Below are 26,495 nucleotides of genomic sequence, written 5' to 3' on the forward strand. Positions count from 1 at the left end.
GAAAGAAATACCTCCTAAAATGTTGAGAAAAAGGAAGGATTTTGGTTTTTTGTCTGATGAGCTTAAAAATCGACAGATTCAGTTCAGATGGGAGATATATATTGGAATAGTGGTAAACTATGCAGGGACACGATACCAACTTAATACGATTGCAAAGGCAAAAGATTTTTATACCTATGTCCTAAAAGCAGGTTCACCACCATCTCCATTACTTAAAAGAACAGAAGAAGATAAACAACAAGTTGAAGAGGCAACATCACAGTTTGTTGGAGAGGCACAATTGGCTGAATCTACTGAACAGAGTTTGCTGTTAAAGGGTGATCCAAAAGAACAGAGAATGACGCGTGCTGCGCATAAACGCAAAGAAAAGGAGCAACTGAAACAGAAGATGGACTCTGGGCCTATGATACAAGGACCTGTTACTATGGAGCTGGTGGGAGGGGCGCGACCAAAGAGACCAACTGCGGATCTTCAGGCGGTGTTCCAGAGGCTCCAGGTCACTGAGAATTTATTTTTTATTTATTTAATCCCATTTATATCCCACCCTTCTCCGAAGACTCAGGGCAGCTTACAATTTAAAGCACAAATCAATGTGCTTAGCAATAGCCTTCATTCTATGTATATGCCTGCTTATTAGGGCTTTTGCCCCCCCAAGCGGCATTATTACAAAGTCAGCTTATTGCCCCCAACAATCTGGGTCCTCATTTTACCTACCTCGGAAGGATGGAAGGCTGAGTCAACCTTGAGCCTGGTGGGACTCGAACCTGCTACATTAATTGAGTCTGATCCACAGGGAAGATATGTTATTATTGAACTATTGTTACAAGGCAAGAAAATTCTCATTATTGGATTATATGCTCCTAATCAACAGCAAAGAAATTTTTATAAGTTTTTACATGATAAATTAACTCAATTGGATTATAAATCTGTTATTTTGATGGGTGATTGGAATGGTGTTTTGGATTCAAGCAAGGACAAGAAGGGATCTTTTAAAAATTCTCCTAACTATTCTAGATTGCCTAAAGGTTTTTTTGATTTGAAAGATGACTTGGAATTAAGAGATATTTGGCGGGAGCGAAACTTGGAGGACAGAGATTTTACTTTTTTCTTGGACAGGCATCAATCGTTTTCCAGAATTGATTTTTTTTAATTACTGGTGATCTTATTTCCAGGGCCAAGAATGTCAAGATTTTTCCTAGAACATTGTCGGATCATAGTCCTGTATGGATGGAGCTACTTAGGGAAGATGGAATAAGAAGATCTTGGAGATTGAATGAAAATTTATTTAGATATGATGTACTTTCAGAGAAATGTAAAGATTATTTGAAAGAGTTTTTTGTTTTAAGCATGCATAAGGGAACACTGATTGAAATGGTTTGGGATGCTAGTAAAGCTTATATGAGGGGGATTTTGATTCATATGAATAATGGTCATAGGTGTAAGCAGATGCAAAAACGTAAAGAATTGGAAGAAGAGATTAAATTGAAGGAGAAAGCTTTTATTTTAAATCCATCAGATAAGAGACTAAGGATTTCAATAAATTTGTTGAAAGAGCAATTTAATATGTTAATGGCGGATCAGGTTGCAACTAATTTGCGATATGCGAAACATAATACTTTTTGTAATGCAAATAAGCCTGGTAGGTGGCTAGCTTATCAATTAAGGAAAAAACAGAAGTTACGTACTATAGAGAAAATAGAATATAAGGGTAAAGAAACATATCAACAAAATTTGATTAAAAAGGGTTTTTTGGATTTTTATGTAAAGTTATATGCTAGCGAGAATATACAAGCCTTAGATATAGATAAATACTTACAGGAAGCGCATATTCCTATGCTTTCATATGAACAACGGGAAGGGATGAATTGTTTAATTACTTCTGAGGAAATTATATTAGCAATTAAACAGTTAAAAGTGGGTAAGGCTCCTGGTACAGATGGCTTAACAGCAATTTATTATAAAACCTTACTTGCAGAGATGGTAGAACCTTTAAAGGAATTATTTAATAATATCCAGGCTGGAGGGGAAGTGCCTCCATCCTGGAGAAGGGCTTTTATATCGTTGATCCCAAAGGAGGATCAAGATCTTACTCAGCCTAAGAATTATAGACCTATATCGCTTTTAAACACAGACTATAAGATTTTTGCAAAAATATTGGCAAATAGATTAATGCAAGTCTTGAAACAAATGGTTCATACTGATCAGTCTGGATTTATAACTGGAAGATATATGAAATATAATGTAAGACAAATAGTTAACTTAATTGAGTATTTGGATAAGAATAAACAAGTCCCTGCGGCATTGATATTTTTGGATGCTGAAAAAGCTTTTGATCAGTTGAATTGGCAATTTCTATTGAAAGTTGTGGATAAGATGAATTTTGGGGATAATTTTTTGCAATCTATTAAGGCCATATATCAACAACAATTGGCGCAAATTATAATTAATGGGGGATTAACAGATGCATTTAAAATTGAAAAAGGTACAAGACAGGGGTGTCCCCTGTCACCATTACTGTTTGTCTTAACGTTGGAGATTTTATTGATTAAAATTCGGGAATCAACTAAAATAAAGGGAATAAAAACAAAGCAGAATGATTATAGGTTAAGAGCATTTGCGGATGACTTGGCTGTTACATTATCCCAACTGATTCAATCGGTTATAGATTTGATGGAAATTATAATTCAATATGGGAAAGTTTCGGGTTTTAAGGTAAATAATAACAAGACTAAAATATTATCTAAAAATATGACCATGAATGAAAAGGAAATGTTAGTAAAATTGACAGGTTATGAAATAGTGAAAAAGGTTAAATATTTGGGAGTATATATTACAGCTTCTAATGTGAAATTATATAAGAATAATTATGAGATGTTATGGTTAAAAGTACAAAAGGATTTAAATAATTGGAAAAAAATTACAATTATCTTTGTTGGGGAAAATTGCAGCTGTTAAAATGAATGTTTTACCAAAGTTTCTCTTTTTGTTTCAAATGATACCTATTTTGAAAAAGGATGCTAATTTGGATGATTGGCAGAAGGGTATTAATAAATTTATTTGGGCGGGGAAAAAACCGAGAGTTAAACTTAAGATTTTACAAGACGCACGGGAAAGAGGAGGACTTAAGGTGCCTAATTTGAAACTATACTATGATGTGGTGGTTTAACACTGGTTAGTGATTGGCTTAATTTAACAAATAAAAGAATACTTTATCTTGAGGGATGGGACTTATTATATGGGTGGCATGCATATTTGATTTATGATAAAAAAGTTGACAAGGCTTTTAAATCTCATATTTTAAGAAGTGCTTTATTGCGTGTTTGGAAAAAGTATTATTATAAGTTGAATTATAAAATACCAATTTGGGGGATTCCTGGACACGCAATAGAGGGTGTATCTATGGGTGTGAATTTGGATACGATTTCTTATAAGGAATTACTTAAATTGGTAGGGAATGATTGGCAATTAAGGTCGCTAGTTGCGTTAAAACAAGAAAATATTGTACAGTCTTGGTTCCAGTATACTCAATTGCAAGTTAGGTGGAAGTTAGATCAGAAGGTTGGTTTGACACTGATGGATGAAAATTTGGTAAAACAGATTAAAGATCAAACTCGAGCGCATATAAAGAGAATTTATAATGCTTTAATAGAATTGGATTCAGAAATGGAATTAGTGAAAGACTGCATGGTAAAGTGGGCTCAAAATATTCAAGAACCGATCCCATTGGATGTTTGAAAGGTAATTTGGGTTAGAAATGTAAAATTTACTCAAGCCCAAAATTTAAGAGAAAATTTTTATAAAATGTTTTATAGATGGCATTTGGATCCTAAAAAGCTGTCTTGTATGTATTCCAATTTACAGCCCAAATGTTGGAGATGTGGTAGTTTGGACGCTACTTATTTTCATATTTGGTGGACTTGTAGAAATATAAAAGCTTTTTGGATTAAAATTTGGTGGAACATCCAAAAGATGTTTAAGAGAAAGATAAAGTTTACCCCACAATTATTTTCATTGGGTGTTATTACAGATTGTGATACTAAAGAAATTAACTTGATGTTGAATTTGATAACAGCTGCAAGGTTATTGGTAGGGCAATATTGGAAGAAGGACTGCCTGCCTACTATAGAGGAATGGATGCTTAAAGTGTCAAATTTAGCAGAAATGGCTAAGATTTCTCCTTATTTGAAGGATCATTCACAAGAAAGATACATTTCGGTTTGGAGAAGATGGATAGATTATATTCAGAAAAAATATGGGACTAAAAAGTTCCATTTAGCTTATGAGTAAATTTTAGATTGTTATAATTTAAATTCTTCTTTTTTCTTTTTTATTATTAGCTATAATAATATTTATATTATACGGTATTATTATTGTATTAGTATAAGTTGGTTATTTTTAGATTGTTTGTAATTATGTTATAGGCGGGTTAAAGTGCATTATGTATTTGGTTATTTATATAGTTGGTTAATGTTAGTTAGATTATGATTATTATATATTTTAACCCTGTAATCAGCTTTGGGAAGTGGGAGAGGGGGAGGGGGGGTTAGGGGTGGGTTGGGGATGGGATAATATTGTAACTTTTATAAAACTTTTCAATAAAAAAAAGGTTGATTCAGATTCCATCCTTCCAGATTGAGGGCCCAGATCATTGGGGTATATGCTGACTGTGTAAACTGCTTAGAAAAGGCTGCAGAGCACCAGTGCTTTTTTCTAAAAAAAAAAGGTGCCGGAACTCTCATCTTGTTAATCTTTTATTTATATAATTTTATTTTTATAATTAAAAATTATATATTCAATTCTTAACATAAATTTAATTTATTGTATTTAAGGCAAGTGTTCATAGTAAATTCCAAAGTTTTGTCCAATTCTTGTTTGGCAAATCTTTGAGATTTGAGCCAAGTTTAATTCGTAATTGCCTTTAGTTTTTTCTTCTGTTTTTTTGGCTTAGGTGAAGTAATGCATCTTTCAGGCATTCACCAAATAAACTAGAATTTGTTGTGAGCATCTCCTTAAATACAAACAGCTCTGAAGGGAAAAGAATTCAGACCCGGGTCGATAGAGTTGTCCTGAACCAGCAGGGCAGCCTCGTCTTCAAAAGAACTCTGGAGAGCACACTGCCCGCTGAACTTTTATTCACCTCCAATATTACAAAAACTACATCAGTCTCACACAAACAGGATACACAGAAATAATTGGATACTCAGGTGCTTATGAGATCACACAAAAACAAGATAGCATAAGATGTATGTGAAGTCTTTATCATAGCGTTTCCCAAACCTCCCACATGCCAGGCCCCCCTCCCAGCCAGGAGTGTGTGCTCTACACTGAAGCTACAGAGAGGCCCAACTAGGGAGGAATGGAAAGGCTGAAAGGTGAAAAACCAAATTCTTGAGAGACCAAATTCTGGCCGTTCCCACACAGCTCATAAGCCAGACCTATCTATATTAGCAATCACGTTATTGATGGCTTGTACACAGTGCTTTTTTTGTAAAAGAAAAAGGTGCCGGAACTCACACATGTCATACAACCTGCCTTGACTACCCTACAAGGTTCCATCCCAAAAAGGTGCTGGAACTTCGTTCTGAGAGTTTTATGACAAAAAAAGGCCTGCTTGTACATACCATTTTAAAGACATGATCACATTGGTTCAAGTGAATGAAATGCTCCTATAACCCAAAACGCATGCTATTAATTCATCCCTGCCAAAATAGCTATTTTCATCAGACTTAGTTCATGATGAACTTAGAACACTAAGTTCTGTTTTATCAAATTTATCACGAAGACAGCATAGTAGGCTGCCATAGGGGTGAAAAATTGTGGATAGCTCCCCCATGTTTATATACCGAAGGTGAATATAGTAAAGATGGAATATTATTTTTTTGTCTACTTGGAAAATGATGTGTTGCACTTTAATAGAGGAGGAGACAACTTTTGCATATAGTATGACATATATTGAGTTCCTTTTGGAAGGACTAGCAGTGGGAGATAATAGATGTCTAATACAAGTGCATCTGCTGCCTTCAACATATATGTGTTTAATTGATGGAGTCATGTTACTGACAAGATAATGAATTGCAAACAAATTGTTATTAATACATAGGTTAAACATTTTGTTTCTATTTACAACTGCTGATAAAAAATGTCCTGGCTATGTTCAAATTATACACACAAGAGAACAGGCTTAGGTGAGGGGGAAAGTGTTACAATTCAATCTATTTATGAATATGAATGAATATGTCCATAATTGCCCAGTGTATTTTAACAATGATATAGAACTGTGCTATGAGGAGCTTACAATTTACATTTCTTTATTTTATTTTATTTTTTATTAGTTTTCCAATATTACAATAATATCTTTAAAAAGCAACGTGGTGTCCGGGTTTTAATAGTTCCATTTCAGACAAATACATATCATTACAAATCTTCAAGTTGTTGTAACCAATACTTCCTCTCTCTCTTTTCCTTTAATACATATTATCTCTTATCTAAATTAACATACTTCTCATTTTTTTATATTTATCAATATTTTAGTATATTTTATATTTTAACATTCCATTTTTAAAATATCAAACACCTTATATATTTTTCCAGCTTTAATTTTACATTGATATTGAAATTAAACGTTTAAGATTTTTCATTTTCATATTGCTAAATAACCTCCTTTCCCTTTACACAATTTTCTCCAATACCTAATAATGTAATCCACTTCTTATTTATCTCATTTCCATATCCGTATCAATCATACAATATTTAGAATAGTAGTCATTAAAATACCAATTGCAAGGAGGAGAAAATAGAGGAGGACAATATAATATTCTTGTTTCTCATTTATAGTTTCCACATATTAAAAATTTACTAAAATTTCTTCCATTTCAACATTTAATACATCCTCTCATGTCTCTACATCCAAGTATATTAGTTACCTTCTATCATTTTTAGCATATATACATCTTAACCCATATTATTTAAAGAATTCAATATTCAAATGTTAGTATTCATACATCTATATTTTATTTTTATTTTTTTTTATTTTTTTTAGTTAATCAGTATTTTTGTCTACTCATCAAAACAATCTCTCATAATCCCAATACAACCCTGTCTATTTTGGTATTATCTATTTCAAGTCTCTTAAAAATGTTCATATTTCTTCAATCTTATTCTTGCTTTCTTCCTTTGCCATGTCATCTTTCGCTTCTTTGCCTCAGGGTCATCAAAGCATTCTTGTGTTGCTATATCATATTGAAGTGGCCCTCCAGTCTCCACTTTTGAAGAATTGAAAAGTCTGCTAACAGTACCAAATCTCATTATTTTCACCTCTTGATATAATTGTCCAGGTCTAAATAATTTTGTTCCCATCTTTTTTCCTTTATAATCTTCAAAAGCCTGTGTTGAATATTTAATTCTTCTGCCAATGTATTTGATTGTTGAATTTCTTCTGTTAAGTTCTGTCCCAATAAAATATTAGTTGTAGTCACAGTTTGAGTTTGAGTTTGTTTCATTGAGATGCTTTCTAATTTTTTCCAAAAGCTCTTATTTCGTTGCCAGCTGTAGAAAGGAACTGATACGTTTGGTAAGATATTTCCCACATAGCATGGATTTGGTTTTGAAACTCTTCCATAGTGAAATTTCACATCTGGTGTTCAAGGTTACTCTTATCTTGTTTTTCTTAAATATCTTCTTGGTTTTTTTTAAAGAGAAAGTCAGATTGCAATTTCAGGTTTAGCCACTGGGTGTCCCCCAAGTACTTTGGAAATTCTTTTCTTTTAGTCCATTTCTTTCTTCAACATTTTTTAAAAAAACACCCCTGGGCTTACTTACTGCTTATTTGAAGGGAGGGTTGAATTTCCCCCTCCCTCTCAACAGGGGAAAAAAGTACTTAGCAGCTTATTTAGGTGAAAAGAAGATGATTAAAATATAAGAGAAGAATCTTACCCCATCTCTTCCACTCTGCTTTAATGTTGCCTGATGGTAAGTTTGACTTCGGCTGTCTGCAGCCTAGTAACTGGCCATATTCCTATGGCCAGTTTTTCGTCCGCTTGTACAAAGGGAATGCAGGCACCAATGGGGGGGTCTCAGCTCCCCTGCATTTCTGCAAAAGCCCCTTCTGTCTGGTCACCCCTCCAGGGCAACTCTTCGGTCCTTTTAAGACCCCCCCAGCAATGCAAATCTGGATGTGGAAGATGGGAGCTGTCCTCCAGACATCCATAACGGCTGACTTGGCAAACTGGAAGCCTACAATTTACATTTCTTATTCTTGGGAAATTAATGACAGAAAGAAAATGGATTGAAAAAAGTGGATGCAAAATTAACATTAGATAAATATGAGAAAATATAGTTGCATATCCTTAAGTAATTTATGAAAAAAAATGCTTAAGTTTACCACTTCAGATAGACGTACAAAATCTGCAAGAATACAGATAACCACTAAAATAGTAGCCATGAGACACAGTTCCTGGTTAAGGGAGGTGACCTCCAGCCCCTCCAAGCCACACAGGATGATGTGGTCAAACCAGGTTAAGTTAGTGCAGCAGTTCAGGGCCAATCCGTACGAGGTGATGTGTTTCCCACAATGCACACTGATGGTACAGAACTTGCAGTCACCAAGCCAGACACTGGTGCGGGGCAGCAGGAGGGCGAGGGTGGTGGACAGGATGAGGTGCGCAGGACAAGGCGGCGGTGACGCAGGTCCAGCACCAGGTAGGCCACCAGCTGGCCTGGCCCATGGAAGGTTAGCTGTCTGCTGTGCCCCATGCATGCCACCTCCACGCCCAGCACCCGCAGCACCCCACCAGCACTGCCTCCACCCCGCCGCTCACCCTGTGCAGCCCTGCCGTGCACAGCGGGCCCTGCGGCTCCCACAGCACCGTGGCGTTGCTGCTCCCATCTCCTCCAGGTATCTTCAGGACTACCATTAAAAAGGGGTGCAGTGGGAAATCGTGTCCACCAGGCCTCGCCTCCCCATTGGGCCAAGGGTCTCACAGAGGGCAGGGTGGATTTGACAAATGTGAGTTATTTGAGGAGGGGGTTTCTTTCCCCCTGTGTTTTCTCCTTCTGACTTGTGGTCAGCCTGGCTGACACGGGTGAGCATGAGGCAGGAGTGCACATGGACTCCGCTTTTTCAGCAGGGCACAATTAACTGCTGCTCCCCACCTCTCACTCCTGGTCCTCTCTTACAACTAGGAGATGGTGTAGTTGGGCAGCAGGGAGGGGTGCAAGTTCCTGCCAACTCGCCTTCATTGCAGACAACTTGCATGTGCAACATTTGCCGGCCGGGTCTTTTGGTGCACTCAGCAGCAATTCCTATTGGCTTTCAAAAGCCAATAGAGGGAGTAGTACAGCTTGTGCAAAAGTTGAAAAAATCCATAAAATAAAGGTGCCAGAACTCCGTTCTGAGCATTCTATGAGAAAAAAAGCCCTGCAGAGCACTATGAAGTAGTATTTAATTCTAAGTGCAATTGCTGTTCCTAGTGCTATTGTGATATATGTAGAAAAGAAGTGGCTTTGCATCAAAACAGAATAACATTATTTTCACCAATCATACACTTGCTCATAGCATCTCTCAAGCAGTAATGACCAGGATCCATGATAAGATTTACTTTGATGAATTAGGGGAATGGATGTACATAAACATGATTGTTTCATATTGCAGGCAATGCCCACAGTCTTTTAAAACACATTTTACTAAAGAAAGAAGGAAGGAGTTTTCTTATTTGTGCTGTTCATTGTGAGATGCCCTTTTGTTATATCCTCTGTTACCAGAGCATTAAAAATGGGGTCAACCTTTTTTCCCTTTATATTTATGAATTATTATGAGTGTCTTTACCCAGGGACAGGATAGGAGACAGAGTTGAAATGCTTCAGATTGAAATTATGACTTGATGGATATGTTCTGGTCATATTTCTCAACTGGCTGATTATCAGCCTGATCTTGAAATATTTATTTCTCGGATTAGATGGCTATAATTGGGGTGGGTGGGTGGGTGTCTCTCTGTTTAGTATATGAATCACACACTGACTTTACCTGGTTCCATTTCCTCTGCAGGTGTGTTGCTCTAATATATTGCTACCTTGGATTGAGATTTACTAATTACTTTGTAGGAAGAAGATGAATAAATTATGAGGAAACAGTGCTGAATAGATGGCCTGCTTTACTGAAATAAACTAGACAGCCTTTTATTGATTTCTATACTTATGGCTGTCTTATTTGTGTGTTATCCATTTATATCTGACATACAAATCCTTTCTTTATTCATTCTTCTCCATCTTTAGCAATCCTTAGATGATGCCAGCTTTTTTCATGCTGTCATTTCTCTCTTACATGCATAATTTCCATCTCTTTTAAGTTGACTTGGCTCCAACCTCAAGGCATGTAACTTTATATTGGCTATGAGTCTAGTTTAGATATTTCTGTTATCTTGTTTATTGGGCAGATCAGCCAATTCTTTTCTTTGTTTTTTTGTTTCCAGCAGAGCTTAGCATACCTGTATCATTTCTATAATCAGTCCATTGTTTTTGGCTTCAGAAACTAATAAATCTTTTAGAGTTCTGTGGTTAAGTGATAGGGAGGTAGTAAAACGTGATCAGGCCTACTTGTTAAAGTTCCCAATGTTTCCCCAATCACTATTAATAAATGGATGGTTGCAGAAGCCAGCAAGTAAAAAAGAGATAACAAAGAAGCAAAGAAGAAGCAAAAAAAGAACCAGAAGATGCAGACATTAATTGGCAAAAGGAGAATGGGGAATTAATAACTTTTGCAAAGTTGTATCCACTAAACTACCCAGAAATAGAATATTTCTGTGAAATAGAAATTGAATAGAAGTTTGTTGGGGCATCAGAATGGAATGATCTTCCTAAAACTTGATAGGACTTCTGAGAAAAATATTAAAATTGCTGTAGGCAAATTATCCATTTTTTTAGTTTGATGGACATTTTGCGGATGATTGATATATGGAGAAAATGGCAACCTATTTTTTTTTGAAAGATATAGAGATGCTTTTAAATAATAAACATGATTTGAATTTCAAAGAACTTGGCTACTAAGATTTATAAGATAGGTATTATCAAGGAGTTTTTCAGATCATAATCCTATGATTTTGATTTATAGAAGGAAATAGAATTCCTTTATATGGATACTAAATGTAATGTACAGAATAAAGCAATGGTAGAGGACCGTAAAAAGAAATTAATCTTTTCTTGAAAATAATTTAGATAAAGGTACTGATTTATGAATGGTTTGGGTGCAAGGAAAGCTTTTATTCAGGCTTATTTTATACAACAAATACAGTAGGGAAACAAAAAAAACAAGATTCAAAAGAAAACGCAGGATTAAAATTGAATGAGATAAAAGAGAAAAGAAGATGAACTAAAGAAATTTCCAGAGAAGATAAGTATTTTTCAACAAATTAAACTTTTACAAAGACAATTATTTACAGTATATTAGCAGTAAGAATGAATTATATCAAGAAAATAATTTTGAGTTTGCAACAAACCAAAGAAGTGGATGGCATATAAATTACAAAAAGAAAAGGAAAAGAAAATGATATTGAAATTACAGGCAGGAGATATATCCTCATTATTAAATTTTATCCAGTTAGGTTGAATGCTGTGGGAAAAATGCTCTAAAATAGATCTGTTATATCATCCGGACCTTCATAATGACAGTAGCCTGGTCTGGAAACACCTGATTAAAAATTCTTGCCATCTTTAATTTTATGATGATACAGATTGGAACATTTGCAGAAACACAACAAGAAAATAGATTAGTCTCTGACATCAAATCAAAAATAATGACTTGCAAGAGTTTAATTTGGGTTACTAGAAAATGCATAGAGTTTAATTAGTGTGTGGCTGAGGGGAATTCAGAAAGAAAACTGCTGTCAAAAGCTATTCCTGTGAAGTGTAATCTACAAAGCACATAGCATAATTTTGTTGTCTGTATCATACTGAGTTTATGCCAAGTCATATAGAAATGTTTCAAAATCCTACTTTATATTTCTGCATTTGGTGTTCAAGTTTTCTGCTTGGATGTGATTCCCAAAAGTCCATTAAGAAGTTACTCCTAGTTTCAACTGTTCCAGAAAAACTAAGCAGAAGTTTTCCCTGACAGAACGTTTTTATCTCAAATTTTCCCAAGAGTTATTATTGAAAGTCTTTTTAAATGACTCCTTGAATTACATTAAACTTTTGAATGTGATTTTGGAGGAACTGAATTATTTATCAGGGAATTGTAGGATTTACTACAAAGAACTTTTTATGACTTATAAGTTGTTTTTGAACTCTTGGAAGCATCCTTTGGTAGAAATGACTCTTAAGTATTATTTGCTGGAGACCCAATGACTGTAGAAAGTTCTTGCTTTGTCATTGACTGTTGTTTCTATTCACTCTTTCTCAAACATAAACTAGTTTAAAAAAATCAGAGCAGTGACCTTTTTTCCTTGACAAGTTATACTAATTGTTCTTGACAAGTTATACTAAGCAAAATTTCTACTTTTTTATATATCAATTGGTACTTTGCTGGAATGGGAAAAAAAGGGGGGGGGAAATGATGCTTATATCAACATCAATAGAAACCACTACAGAAGAACAAAGTCTTTGTACTGTATTGATATTCTGTTCTTAACAGAAAAATGGTAATTGTGGGTGGTGAATGTTTTGGTCTTTGTTTTTCCTGTCATTTAAGCTAATAATAAAAACCTTAAGCCTCTGGAGAGTATAAAATTGCTGTGAAATAAGCTAATAAGCAACCTCCCTCCAAACTCTCAACAATCAAAACCAAGCCAAATATTTCAGCTCATTCATTCTATTGATGTGACAGTTGCACCATCTGCAGCTTGTTGATAGTGGTGATCATGATGTCGAGCACTTAGATGCCTAGAACATGCATCTGATGTTGAGAGCTGCTGAGATGTAAGTTTTCCCTAAGTCATGTTTTATAACACACATATAGTTAAGCAAGCTTAGCCAAATGTGGGATGGAATGTTGTGCATTCCTGTGACATGGCAACTCCACATTTTGGAATAAAAGGGATTCTTGTCAATCACCTCTACTTGTTCCAAGGAACCTCTCAAAAAAAAAGCAATAACAGAATAACAGAGTTGGGAAGGACCTTGGGGTCTTCTAGTCTAACCCCCTGCTCAAGCAGGAGATCCTATAACATTTTAGGCAAATGGCTGTTCAGTTTAATCCTTAAAAGCCTCCAATGTTGGAGCACCCACAACTTCTGAAGGCAAGATGTTCCACTGGTTGATTGTTCTTACTATCAGGAAAATTCTCCTTACTTCTGGTTGCTTCTCTCTTTGTTCAGTTTCCATCCATAGTTCCTTGTCTTGCCTTTTGGTGCTATGAATCAAAATTTAATTGCTGTAAAATTATGCCTCTTTATTTTCCATAATGCTTTCCTTTATTTAAATGCTCTCTATTAAGTTAATTTCTTCTTATTTAACCCTAATATTTCTTCTACAATATTACAAAAAAGAAACATATGAAAAACTGGTTTCCTTTAGAGTAGTTCATGCTGCTTAAAGGCTGGCATGGAGAGCTTTACTCCTAAAAATTAAAATTCAGTTAAATAATGGATTATCCCTTTAGCATTGAATTTATAATTTTGACTTTCCTGCTAGCTTTGTCATTGTGGGTGCTAATTTATCAAATCTGTTTCATCTTTCTGATTTCTAATTTCCCATTTTTTTTAAAAAAAATCTTCATTTTCCCTTCAATTCACATTCTAAGTTTGGTTTTGATTATTGTGTAAGTGCTAAATTTATTCATATGATTGATTTTTGATTCTAACAATCCAGCAAATTAATTTTTACAGTGATAATTGCTATATCCTCTCATTGTACCTAATAGTTTGTCAGCTTATGGAGCTATGATTAGTTAAAGTTTATTTTTCCATCTGTTGAACTTGATGCCTCTGGTTATCTATATTAGTTAATTACACTGAAGTCTATTTTTTTAGTTTTCTGACTAGAGCAGTGTTTTTCGCCTTGACAACAAGATGTGTGGACTCCCAGAATTCCCCAGCCAGCATTTTCAGATGCATCCATGCATCTGAAAATTTCCAAGATTGAGAAACTCTGCTTTAAAGAATACCAAATATCAAGTTATTTTTGTTATAGCTATGATAGATGAATCCATAATGGTCATTAAATTAATCCTCATGTAGCGACTTCCCATTTAGTGGTTGTTCACAGTGATAAAGTAACTTTACAACCAATCGTCACTTTTATGGCTTGCAGGTCTGCAATGAAAGGAAAGCTAAAGTAAGATTATAAGGAGTTTCACTTAGTGACTGATTCACTTTATGATTAAATCCTAATTGTGGTTGCTAAATGATGACTATCTCTATTTAGATTTCCTTGGCTATTTTGTTCTCCACACTGAATTGTTCCTACATAACATTTCTGTTCACTTCAATTATGGGAGAGATAATGTTTTAGTAGAATTTTCACATTTATTTATTTATTAAAGAAATTAATATATGCATTGCATAGGAACTGCATATATAGTGCATGGGAACCATTGTGTCCTTTGTCCAACTTGGTAATATTAGATCTACATTCCCCAAATTTCCTAGCCAGCAGACACTGAAAAATATCATAACATTGTGTTTTTCTCCCATTCTCACCCACATTCTAAAAAGTATGAACAAAATATACCCTTAGAATGTATTTAAAGTATTAATATTAAAGTATTAATATTTTTATTATCCCAAGTTTCCTTCAAGGAGCTACAACCAGCAAATAGGATTGTCTTCCCATTTTGTCTTCACCATGATCCAGTTAAATAGGATTAGATCTAATCTGAAGTTATCTAGTTCTATAGTTGAATTTAAGCTGAATTTGGGTCTCCCCAGTTTTAGTCCAATGTTAAAGGTTCTTACACAATTGATGAATCCAATGCGAGAGTGGTATTTGTTACATGGTAGTGTATGTGTCTTTGTTGAAAGTGGAGCAAGGCCTGCTTTAGGCTAAGGCTGAATAGACATAGGCTTAAGGTGCCAAAGATTAGGGGACACTGCCACCTTTCCTCCTGAATCATTCTAAAAATGCAAATGTTTGGATGGCAGGAGATGATTCCATATAACCTTTAGCTGAAGACTGCTATTAGAATTGTGACTTTCCATAAGTGTGATTTGAACTGTAGGAATAGAGTGCTGTAGGAAATGAGTCTTTGATTTGAGCTAGCTTGGCTGTTATACTTTGCAATTTGCATGGGGGTCAAACCCAAACTCTTTATTGCAGAATCAGTTTGTCTATTTTTACTGGGGTAGTGACCAGAGAGTAATACTGCAGTTCTATGTTTAATAGGGCCAATTAGATTCCATATGAATCTGATAATGCCTATGGACACTTGTTAGAATCTGACCTGATTTTGACCAAGTTGCTCTCGTGTTGTAGGGCCACTGTTTGCTTCATTTGCTATCTCTTTCCTTGTCAATTCTACTGCTTATCTAAACTGCTTTGTCAAAGAATGTATAGCTATAACAGTTCTCTGTTTTTCAGGGAAGACCTAGATTAAAGCCACTGATGCCTTAAGGCACAGTGGTCCCCAACAATGGTCCCCTTCAGCCTTTCCATTCTTCCAGGCTATTCCCCACAACTATATAAACAAGTAAATACCATTTTAAAAAGTTTATTAACACTAAATAGCAGAAAGCAATATAAACACATTATTTACTATAACCAGGACAACAAAAATGCGAATTTTCAACAGTTTTTAATGCATTTTTAATAAAAAAAATTGTTATAAAGGGAAAATGTAAATGCAAAACTTTATTGAAAACTATTTTAATCGTATTTTTATTTAACATTCTACCAAAGATGATAAAGCAAAATAAGTTAGGGGCACAATATGTAGGAGTAGGAATCCTGTAGTACTCTTCTTCCCTTGATGTCTTACTGTGATTAATTTGCTTAGTGGTTAATCTATGGCTGGTAGAACCAGACAGTGTGGTACCAATGTGGCTTCATTGTCATTCATCAGACTCCCTGGCTAACCTAATGGTGATTTAGATTTTTTTGGGGTAACTAAAACAAAAATAGAAAGCTAAAAACTGAAGGGCCAGATTGTAGCATCATTTTTAGCACATTTTTCTGAGATCACAAAGAGATATTCATGGGTGACTACATTGTTTGAAAATGCCCATAAGCTTACAAAACATAGGTAAGACATTTGCCTAGTCATTATGTCTATGATGACAACCATTTTGTAACAAGAAATTTTTCCCCAAGGAAAACATTTTGTGACAGATGTTTTTTTAAATTCCAAATGAATGTGCTAGTCCTGCAAAGATCATTGAGCAAAACTCCTCTGGATGGAGACAAATGTCTTGGTGCTTATTCTCTTCTCAACAAAGTATTTGCAGCATATCTCTCTATAATTAGTTGAGCCCCCAATTTAACTGAGCATCAATGAAAAATTTTGACCTCAATATCTGATAACTAATGATAGTCTTGTAATGTCTTGTGGAATATTCTGGAGGTCCTGAATGTAAATTTTGAATGTGAAATTCATTGCCAGCCAGTTTAGTTTATACAGTATATGCATTACAATTGTGTTTCTTAAGGAATGTCTTAAAGTTAATATTTTTTTTATAGACAGAGCTGTAAGGATAATAAAAGTCATGAATGTATGGGTATTTTATGAAAATGTTTAATTCAACTGTTTCTTTGGAATGTAGTAGTCATTGTCTGCAAATTTAAATTACAATTCAATCCTTTTTTTTAAATGCTACTCAGTGTCCGAGAATACAAATGTCATTTAAAGTTAAGGCTTTGCTGTTCATTTTGAAATAACAATTTAAAAGTGTCATATTGTCATACAAAATAAAAAATTTCTGTAAAAAAATTTGCACAAAATTTATAATGATACAAAACATGAAGCAATAATATACCAGTAAAATGAAATCATTTTACTACAGAAGAAATTTTATAGGTTTTTTTGATAAAGAAAAAATATGTTATTTTACACTTTCAAAATTATGAAACAATCTAAAACAATATAAACTGAACATTTTGTAACACTGCCTTTACAAATTAATAACTTTATAAACATATAATTCTTAAATATATTTTTCAGTGCAAGATTCTTTTTTTTTTCATTTAAAGTTGCAGTATCATTTTTTTTTTCCTTTTGCTGAAGGGCAGTTTTCATTCAATTTCTGTTTGACGATGTCAGTACTCAGTGTTCTGCTCCAGGATTAAACAGCTACATCACCAGGGTTTCCTTATTTCGTTCATACTGTTAGCAATCTGGCTAAGTTCACATATCTGCTCTGGCATATTTGCTCAGTGCTAAAAAAAATAATAAAAATTAAACCATTCTGAACTTTGCTTTCCATTATGTTGTAGTACTACAATTACCAGATGCCTGGTCACAGATTCTTCTTTGCTTGGAGAACAGCATTAGGATGGAATTACAAAATGAAAGTTTGTAATGGGCTATGCTTTTGTCTTATATACCTTCATTGGCTTAAGCTAACTACCACATTTTAAAACCAATGGAGGATACACAGTGGTGATTTCGTGTGGATTGTGGCCAAAACTTTTCTGTTCCAATGTCAAGAAAACAACTAACCCCACAGTCATTTAAACAAACTCACATAATTTTAAATTAGCCTATTGTTCCAGAAATGTGATTTTCCTTTTAACTAGGAAAAAAATAAAAGCTATATGTAGCGTCTATTCATGCTAACATGTTTATATTATCAGAGGAAAATGCTTGTGTTTGCGTTCTTTATATACAGTATGCAACTAGAGTGTATTTTCCTTAAATCTTGCTGAATACAATGGGACATACTGGGAATAAAGATTAACAGGATTGTATCTTTAGATTAAGAATGTGACACCTGCTACTTGTTGTCATCTGAAAATTGTACTACAACATCATTGGTCTAATTAATTCAGGTTAATGAAAATTGGAATCCAACATCTGGACAGTCACAAATTCTCCATCCCCCTTATTATTCCTCTGATGGAATGAAAATGCCTACTTTGCGTTCTGTACAAAGCCTAACACATTTGTTTGTGTTAAATAAACACAATGATGGCATGGATTATACTAAACTCAAGAGTGGTGATTGGGATGGTTCACACATGTATGCTTTTCAGCTGTTTTAAAGTAGCATAATGTGACTATTCTCATGCTTGAATCTATGATGCAGCTTTCATATTATTTGTATGAACTTAAATACAATGATCTTCAGTAAAGAGGGTTTTTACAGAATAGACTGAAAGTAACTGAAGACCTGAATAATGAATTGATAATATCCAAGGGTACATATTTTCATACATAAATTCAGTCACCAGCATATCTTGTTTTAAAAACATTTCATATAAGGGGATGAAGAAAGATGAAACTTAATGTGAGAAATCCTGGCAATTAATGCCCATTACAATAGTCAATACCAAGTTACATAGCCTGATACAGGTAGTCCTCAACTTACAACTGTTCATTTACTGAATTGTTCAAAGTTAAACAGCACTGAAAAATGTGACTTATGACCATTTTTCACAGTTATGGCCCTTGCAGCATCCCCATGATCATATGATCAAAATTCAAATGTTTGGCAACTGGTTCCTATTTACGACCACTGTGTCCCAAGGTCATCTAATCAATCACCCTTGGTGACCTTCTGACTAGTAAAGTCAATAGGGAAACCAGATTTACTTAACAACCATGTTGCTAACATCAACTGCAGTGATTCATTTAACAACTATGGCAAGAAAGATCATAAAATGAGGCAAAAATCACTTAACAAATGCCTCACTTAAAAATAGAAATTTTGGGCTCAATTGTAATTGTATGTTAAGGACTATCTGAAGTCTGATTTATAGACCACAGATTTAGTTCATATGTGCACAAATTATTAAAAATCTTTTTTCCATACCAATATTAATATTCTATATGGTACTTTTTGAGTTCTAGAAAATACATGTAATGAAATCTGCCCCCTTAAATAATGTTTGTATGCACTTTTATCACAGATCTTAAGATGCCTATGTGATTATTGACATAGAGTCAATAATACATGATGCAACTAAACATACATGAAAGAAGTGCAGTAAAAATTATTTGCATTTGATGTTTTCTTTGGGATAATTAACTAGTCGAGCATTCAATTACAGTGTAAATTGGATTACTAAACAATTGATTCTTATACTCTTTTGTCACTTTGATTTTTTTCCATGGTAGGTGAAAATAAACCTTCTTTGGATGATAACTCATATTTACAACAAGAGAGCAGGATTGTTAAACATTTGCTCTGGTGTAGTGAACACCAGCTGTTTTTAATCAAGGTGCTTTTGAATACCACGTAAAACAATGTGACAAAATCAGTTTATGGTGCCCTGTATGCTAGTTATGATTTAAGATCTTTAAGAGTTAACTGTGACGAAAGTTAACTGTGTCTTTTGGAGATAAACATGGCTACGGTTGTCAATTTCTTTTCATAGACATTACTTTTCAATAAGAGGAAATACATAGGTTCTACAGACTGCGCTGGCTGAGTGAATGGAAGGACCACATGGCCCCCAATTCCTTCTCATCAGAATGTTAAGAGTACTCATTTTAAATCCAGTTTAGGATATGTTATACAATGATTTTTTTTAAAGCAAATCCATTATTAGCAAAGACAATGCATTACTACTTGTAGCAATATTAGTATGCTTCTACATTAGCATGAATGAGTCTTGCGCAGAAACAATTACCCTTAAATTGGATAGCTAGGATATGGATGGGAAAAACACTCTTTGCTCTTCAACATCAACAACAAATTCTCATTGCCATCGATTTATATGAACATCTTGGACAGAATTAAAAGACTTACTTCATGGCTTACTAAAGGAGAGAGAAAAAAAGATAATGTCAGTCAATGCTGCTAAAAAGAAACCCAAAGATCAACTCTGGAAGGTAACATTAAGACATATCCCTTATTTTAAAATACAGCAATAAAACAAAAGACAAAAATTTAACAAAATCCTCTTTTTTTGCCATTACCAGCAAATTAGAGCTGCATTTTCCTTACCTTGACAATGGCAAATGCTTATGTAACAATCTATTTAGAGACAGAAGAGGGGAAAAGCAAAAGACAGAGAGGCCTTATATTTGAAAATACATTCTGTATGAAAGAACAGTAAAAGGCAGGACAGGAACAAAACTGCAGCTTTTTAGAAAAAGTGGGTTCAGCAACATAAAACTGAAAAAATTGAAGTGAAGGAATTAGCTGCAAGTTGCCAAGGTTTTGTTAGCCCTTGCTGAGAGAGGGAGGGAGGGAGGGGGAGAGGGAGAGGGAGGGAGAGAGAGAGAGAGAGAGAGAGAGAGAGAGAGAGAAGGGTGACAAAGAAGGAGTTGATGATAATCCAATGAGGAGAGATACAACTAAAAGGCACTTGAAAAGACATAAACGAGCCAGTGCCAAGGACTTTTGTTTGTTTTTCTCATTACAATTCAATGCAGGATGCCTGGTTTGCCAATTTGTAGGTGATGGCACATATCTTTTGTATGGAATTCACAAGCACAAAGGTGGAGTACAACACTGAGAAACACCAATAAATTCTGACCGTATTGCTTGGTTAACAGAGTTGACACACTATACCAGTACTGGCCATACAGTACTTCCCCACCCACCCCCAAAACAAACACCCTAACCCTCCTTTGCCTATGCACAACACAAGCAATTATACACAAATACAGTATCAGGAATCCATTAAATGCTGTTACTCTGATATTTTTCTTTCTGGGCACTCAGCTACAAACAGGATGTCCATCCAATGGACTCCTGCCAAAATATATGTTTTGACAGCATCTTGGATTTTTGCACAGTAAAAAAACCACAAAGGCTTATGGGCCCAGGGTGGGGTGGGGGAGACAGAAGGAAAGAAAAAGAATGCAGGGGCTAAGGAAAGAAGAAAGAAGAAAAAAAGGCAGAACCAAAGCAGAACACCCCTCTTAAGTCAATCATACTTGGTCTCAACACCAGCATTTGAATAGTTTAAATTAAAACAGAAACAGAAGTAGACTGTACATGATTCAGATTGTTTAACACAGATTGTTGTCCATGTCTTAGAACATCTGGTACACCCACTGACGCTCCTGAGAAAAGCTTGGCTCAGCGTCTTCAACGCAGTTTTCAGCCTGTACAGAAAAGGGAGATCTATAAGTCTTTCTGTCTAAATTGTTTGAAATGTTTGAGCTCCTCCTCCTCCTCCTTCTCCTCCTCTACCTCATGCTTCTGAATAAGTATTCTGTGTGTTCAGTTTATCCTTTTTTAATTTAACCCCATCCACAAGTTCAAAATTGTAGTTCTCCAGTGCAGATAAGTTTCTATCAGACATCCCATTGTGCCAACAGGCGCAGTACAGAATGACCCCACAGATGGCGCCAAGCAGCACACCCAGGGCACTCATAGCGATGATGGTGATGAGAATGGGGTCAAGTGTTTTCAGCACATTGCTTGGCTTTCGGGAAATGTTGTCATTATAAGGCTCCCCATTTCCATGGCAATCAGGAGTAAATCCTACAGAGGAACAAAGAGACACAGAAATCATGGGGTGGCAGGATAGCCAAAACTGGGTAAATAGGGCCTAATAAGAAAGATAAGAAGATAGACAAGCTTAAATGGAGATGTGAGACAATGTTATAAATTTATAACTTAAGTTGGTCACTGATTCTGATGAATTGGAAGCCTCTTCATTTCTCAGCATTCTTGTATATGTGTGTGTGTGTGTGTGTGTTGCTATATTTCCTAATATCTGAGAATATATATTTTCATCCTCATTTAGGCACTAAACATAGTGCCTAACATTTAGGGATTGAATTAAGAAGCTGATTTTTGTTTTGCTTTTTTACACTTTATACCTGCACTGGAAGAGGAATTATGGACTAAGTTGTAGAAAATGCTTCATCTCCAGTTTCTTGTCAATGGAAATATAGAGATCTTTTTTTTTCCGTTTCCAAAAATTGGAACAAATTTATCTTTGTCTTTGTCCTGTTATGTGATACAGGAAAACTAGGTAAAGTTCAAATTATATAGCAGTTTAGAATAGTGCACTGCAGAAAAATTCTACATTTGATTTTGTGAAATAGAATTTGGTCCCCTCCCACAAAAAAAATTCCTTCCTTCCTTCCTTCCTTCCTTCCTTCCTTCCTTCCTTCCTTCCTTCCTTCCTTCCTTCCTTCCTTCCTTCCTTCCTTCCCTCCCTTCCTCTCACATATCCTCATCTTTTTCTATGAAGGTGCAGGCAGCTGGAAAAACAAATTTTACCAGATGTCTGCCCCTGTTTACTTGCAGATGTCTGCCCCTGTTTACTTGCCCTTGAAATAGCTCTGTTCTAAAAGCTTAGGAACTAGCAGTAGTTGATGTCAGATGTTTACTATTTTCAGGCTCAGGAATTTCAGATTTAGGTGATTGAGCGATGGTCTTGAGATCCTCTGAATCTTCTGCATAAATGATTTAGGAGACATTTAAAATACATGATAGGAAGCTTTGTTTCATGTCATCTTTTACCCCTCTCCCCTTACTCAAATGCAATTATGGAGAGTTGGAGAGATTGCAATTTGATTATCCAATGTTTCTTTCTGAAGAATAAAAATAAAATAAATAAATAAATTTAAATCTCCAGCAAGATGTAAGGACTCTTTGATTTGCCACTACAATACATTCTATTATTGCAACTGCTGATGTGTTTGAAAATGGCTATCCCAAAGTTGCTGTTTCAAAAGGCAACTGGACTTTGTTTTTCCTTGAAGATGTTTCACTTCTCATCCAAAAAGCTGCTTCAGTTCTGAAGAAGTTCTAGGATGAGAGCTGAAGAAACTTCTTGGATAAAAAGGGAAATATCTTCAAGGAAAAATAAAGTCCAGTTGTCTTTTGAAAAAGGACCTTTGGACAACCATGACCTGGATGACTGAGAAACTCCATAGATATTTGAACGTGGCTAAAGCAATGGATATTGATGGATTTGATATAATCCTGTTAAAAATCTATACTTTATTACTGGTTACTATATTATCTGTGTTTATTCCTCTCCTACATTAATAAAAATGTAAAACATGTCAAAAATATTAAATGATATAAGCAAACAGGCATGTTAATAATAACTGTATGACTTTATTAGACTGATCATCTATATAAGGTGGATGGAGTTAGTTGAAGTGGTGATGGATATACCATTGGAAAAGGAGTAGGTTAGGGACAGATTATGTCATGAAAAAAAATCGATATAATTGCTAAGAGACGACACCAAGTTGTCTCTCTCACCAATCAGCCATCCACATAGGTTAAAAATAAATTGAAATGACACTGATTCACATGAAAACCAAGTTAATTTTTAATTAAAATATATATTTTACCTGTTTGATTAATATCTGGCTCTACTTCAACTACTTCATTCCCTGCATCATTTGATTCTGTTAAGCAAAGAGAATTGACATTATTGTAATGATATACAGACTGGTTATCATGCTGCCAATAATGATATTGAGAACTTTTCTTCCTTTTCTAAGCATGATTATATTGGTTTGCTGGAGTTGTTCATCAACCTGATTTTTCCCAAATTAGCAAAGAAGAAAAAAGCCTTTTCTCTACCATAGCATGGCACAGGTTTAGTGCTATCAGCAGGGGAGTTTTGTCTCAGATAAAGGAAAATCCACATATAAAATTAGCATATTTCATTCATTGCATTTATAATCTTGGAATCCAATGCTATTAATCAGTCATAAGTATCCTTTAGCCATGGAAAATAATTATATTAACTGAAGTGCATACATAAGGATATTAGAACAGAAACCTGCTGTTTAAACTCTTCTTTCATAAGACTTTGACCTGAATGACCAAAAGCATGTGAAATTAATTCCCAAATTAGTAGAATACCCATAGTAACTTTAGTATCAATATTTTCACTTAGACCTTTAAGGCTAAACTATTTTGAAGATTTCAACTGTACTAATTTTGATTGGTTTTAATTTTTGTAGTGTTGGATGGCTTTATTGTTGTCCAGTGGTTCTCAACTTGTGATACATGGACTCCTGGGAAAGTTTGAAGAAATGTTATGATTTAAATCAGTGGCCCCCAACCTTCTGGACATCAGGGACTGGTTTCCATGGACCGGAGGAGGCATGGTTTTGTGTGCCACCTGCATCCCATGGGTGGGGCTTTGCTTGTTAGTGTGGCCTGGTTTTTGGCATGTCAGGGACCAGTTGGGGACCCCTGATTTAAATCTTAAATCTTGGGGGTCCGTGACCAAAGAAGCTATTTAAAGGAGGTCCGTGGTGAAGAAAAGGTTGAAACCACTGTTCTGTCCTTCCTTGGATTGGCATCAATATCATAGGAAATAAATACTTTTATGACAGGTCAATGTATATCTATTTTTAGCATATGGTAGACTTAGTTAGTGTGTCCATACTCAAGATCAGCTATGAAGCTTACTTAAGCTTATTTAAGATTAAGCTATCCAAAATCAAGCATGTTTAAACTCATTGAAATCACCTAGTTTTGCGCATATATAGGATTTAGGGGTAACTTGTTCACAAGAGAAATATGAAAGACATATGGTAGGGAAAAAATAAAGATAAATCAACTGCATATAGGATCCAACATTTGTTAACAAGATTGTTATAGCCTTTATGTTATATATAGGTATAATCTCTGCCTTGAGTATTTATTAAAAAAGTGGAAATAAAAATGTAATAGTAACACTAAAAATCACCAGAAGAATTCACAGTGTTCACTATAAATTTTAAAGTTACCATCAAGTCATACTTACTTCGGCATTCTTCCTGTGTTATGTGGCTGTCAAAGTTAATATCATCAACTGCAATTCCTCCATTTCCCTTTCCAATTTCTCCTTCCACCATTACCTGATAAAAATAAATTACATTTTGTTGATTAATGGCCAGCAAAAATGGCCAGAATAAAGACTAGTTATTGAATCTTTAAGCAAGCATACATTGAAGAGACCAATCTTCTGTTATCTCTAAAGGCTCAAGATGTCATATGAAAGTACCATTTTATGAAGAAACAACTCTTTCAGAGAAAGTGCAGTTTTACCCTCAGGGCTAAGTGTAAAACAGATTGCATTGTTGTAAGATAAATCAGCATTCAGAGATCCATACAGTTATAATTAAATCTTTGTAGGTTTGCATATGCTCAACATAATTGATATTGAGAAATTTTTACAGAAGTAGCTAAGAAGGACCATGTTCCGCTTTATTTAATTCTGTTATCATGCGGTGGATTAAATTATCCTTTGGGATTGAGGCCATTTTAGATGCAAAATGGCTGCTATGGGATTTACCAAAAGGCAAAGTGAGGTTGTTCATTCTTTTCCTTGGTGATCTGGGATGATTTTTGCAACTTAATTTTCCTTTACTGTTTTTTTTTCTGCGGGTGAAGATACTACTGAGCAACTCTCATACATTATTTTATTTTCTAAAAATACCTGTGGGACCTATATGAGCTTGCCTCCCATTTTTTTAAAATTAAAAGAACAAATAAAAGCTGTGGAGTCTTACTGCCCCCCCATGTGAGCACCACTTTAGTGGAATGGGAAGAGGGAGAAGGAAAAGATAAGAGGTTTCCCAATATACAGCTGAGCTACAAACCACAGTAGAAAAAAGAGTTATTTTAAGCTTCTAATGAAAATACCCAGAGTGGTTAAACCAAAATCTTATTGAAGATATGATTCAAGTACAGGTGGCTCACCATCTGATGGATGGTTTTTGATGAAAGGTGTCTCCTGCAATGGAAGACCCTCTTCTGGTAGATTCTCCTGTTGCCTTCAAAGCGATTCTTTAAACATATTTACATGTTAAGATGTTTACCTATAATTCTGTATTTTTTCTTGGCTTATTTTTGACTCCTGTATATTTTTCATAATATAGATTCATGTATAAAATATTAAATTATAAGTAAATTGGCTCAAAGAAAGATTTTTTCCCTCCAAAACAAATGACATAAGAAAGAAAATGAAAGCACAATTGCATTCATTTGTAGATTAGATAACTTAGGTATAGATGGCAAGTTCATATTTAATATGGAGTGATTAATTCAAACTTTGCTTCTCCCAAATCCAAATAGTGTAAATATAATTAGATATGATGATATGATTATGTCTGTCTTTTGCAACCTAATGCTTCACAGTTTTTGAATGTCATGATTAGGAACTCTGGAAGCTGTCCCCCCAGCACATCAGGAAAGCATCACATTAGGAAGTTGTTTCATATTAAGTGAAATAAACATCAATATTGCCAGCCCTTATTGAAAGCAGATCCTTGGGTCTTTCCACTCCTGAGATCCTTCTAAGACAGGAATAGTCCATCTATGGATTTAGGGCAACCCTAAGATCTATGTTTAATTACAAAAGCCTTTTGCAAATAATTGGATTCAGACCTATGGAAACAGCAATGGTGCCATCCACCAGCTCTCCACTGGGCATGAAGGAAGGAGCATTAGAAGTATGTGTGAGGGAAAGGAATGCAGAAGGTCAGGAGGCGT

At 34.9% G+C, this 26,495-nt stretch overlaps 1 protein-coding gene across 4 annotated transcripts in view; it reads right to left on the reverse strand.

The window, feature by feature from the left end:
• Positions 1–21,225: 21,225 nt before the first annotated feature.
• NRP1 (neuropilin 1) overlaps positions 21,226–26,495 on the reverse strand; it is a gene marked incomplete at its 3' end in the record, with an annotated part of 156,887 nt that continues 151,617 nt past the window's right edge. For 3 of the 4 annotated variants that reach the window (XM_081345730.1, XM_081345729.1, XM_081345728.1), the window contains exons 15-17: positions 24,766–24,859; positions 23,354–23,410; positions 21,226–21,518 (exon numbers count right to left, since the gene is read on the reverse strand). In XM_081345730.1, the coding sequence (XP_081201856.1) occupies positions 21,226–21,518; positions 23,354–23,410; positions 24,766–24,859 (444 nt within the window). The remainder of the gene's footprint in view (positions 21,519–23,353; positions 23,411–24,765; positions 24,860–26,495) is intronic. The other variant, XM_081345731.1, reaches the window with a different exon arrangement.

The sequence above is a fragment of the Vipera berus genome (genome assembly GCF_964194415.1).
Source record: "Vipera berus genome assembly, chromosome: Z".
NCBI lineage: Eukaryota > Metazoa > Chordata > Lepidosauria > Squamata > Viperidae > Vipera > Vipera berus.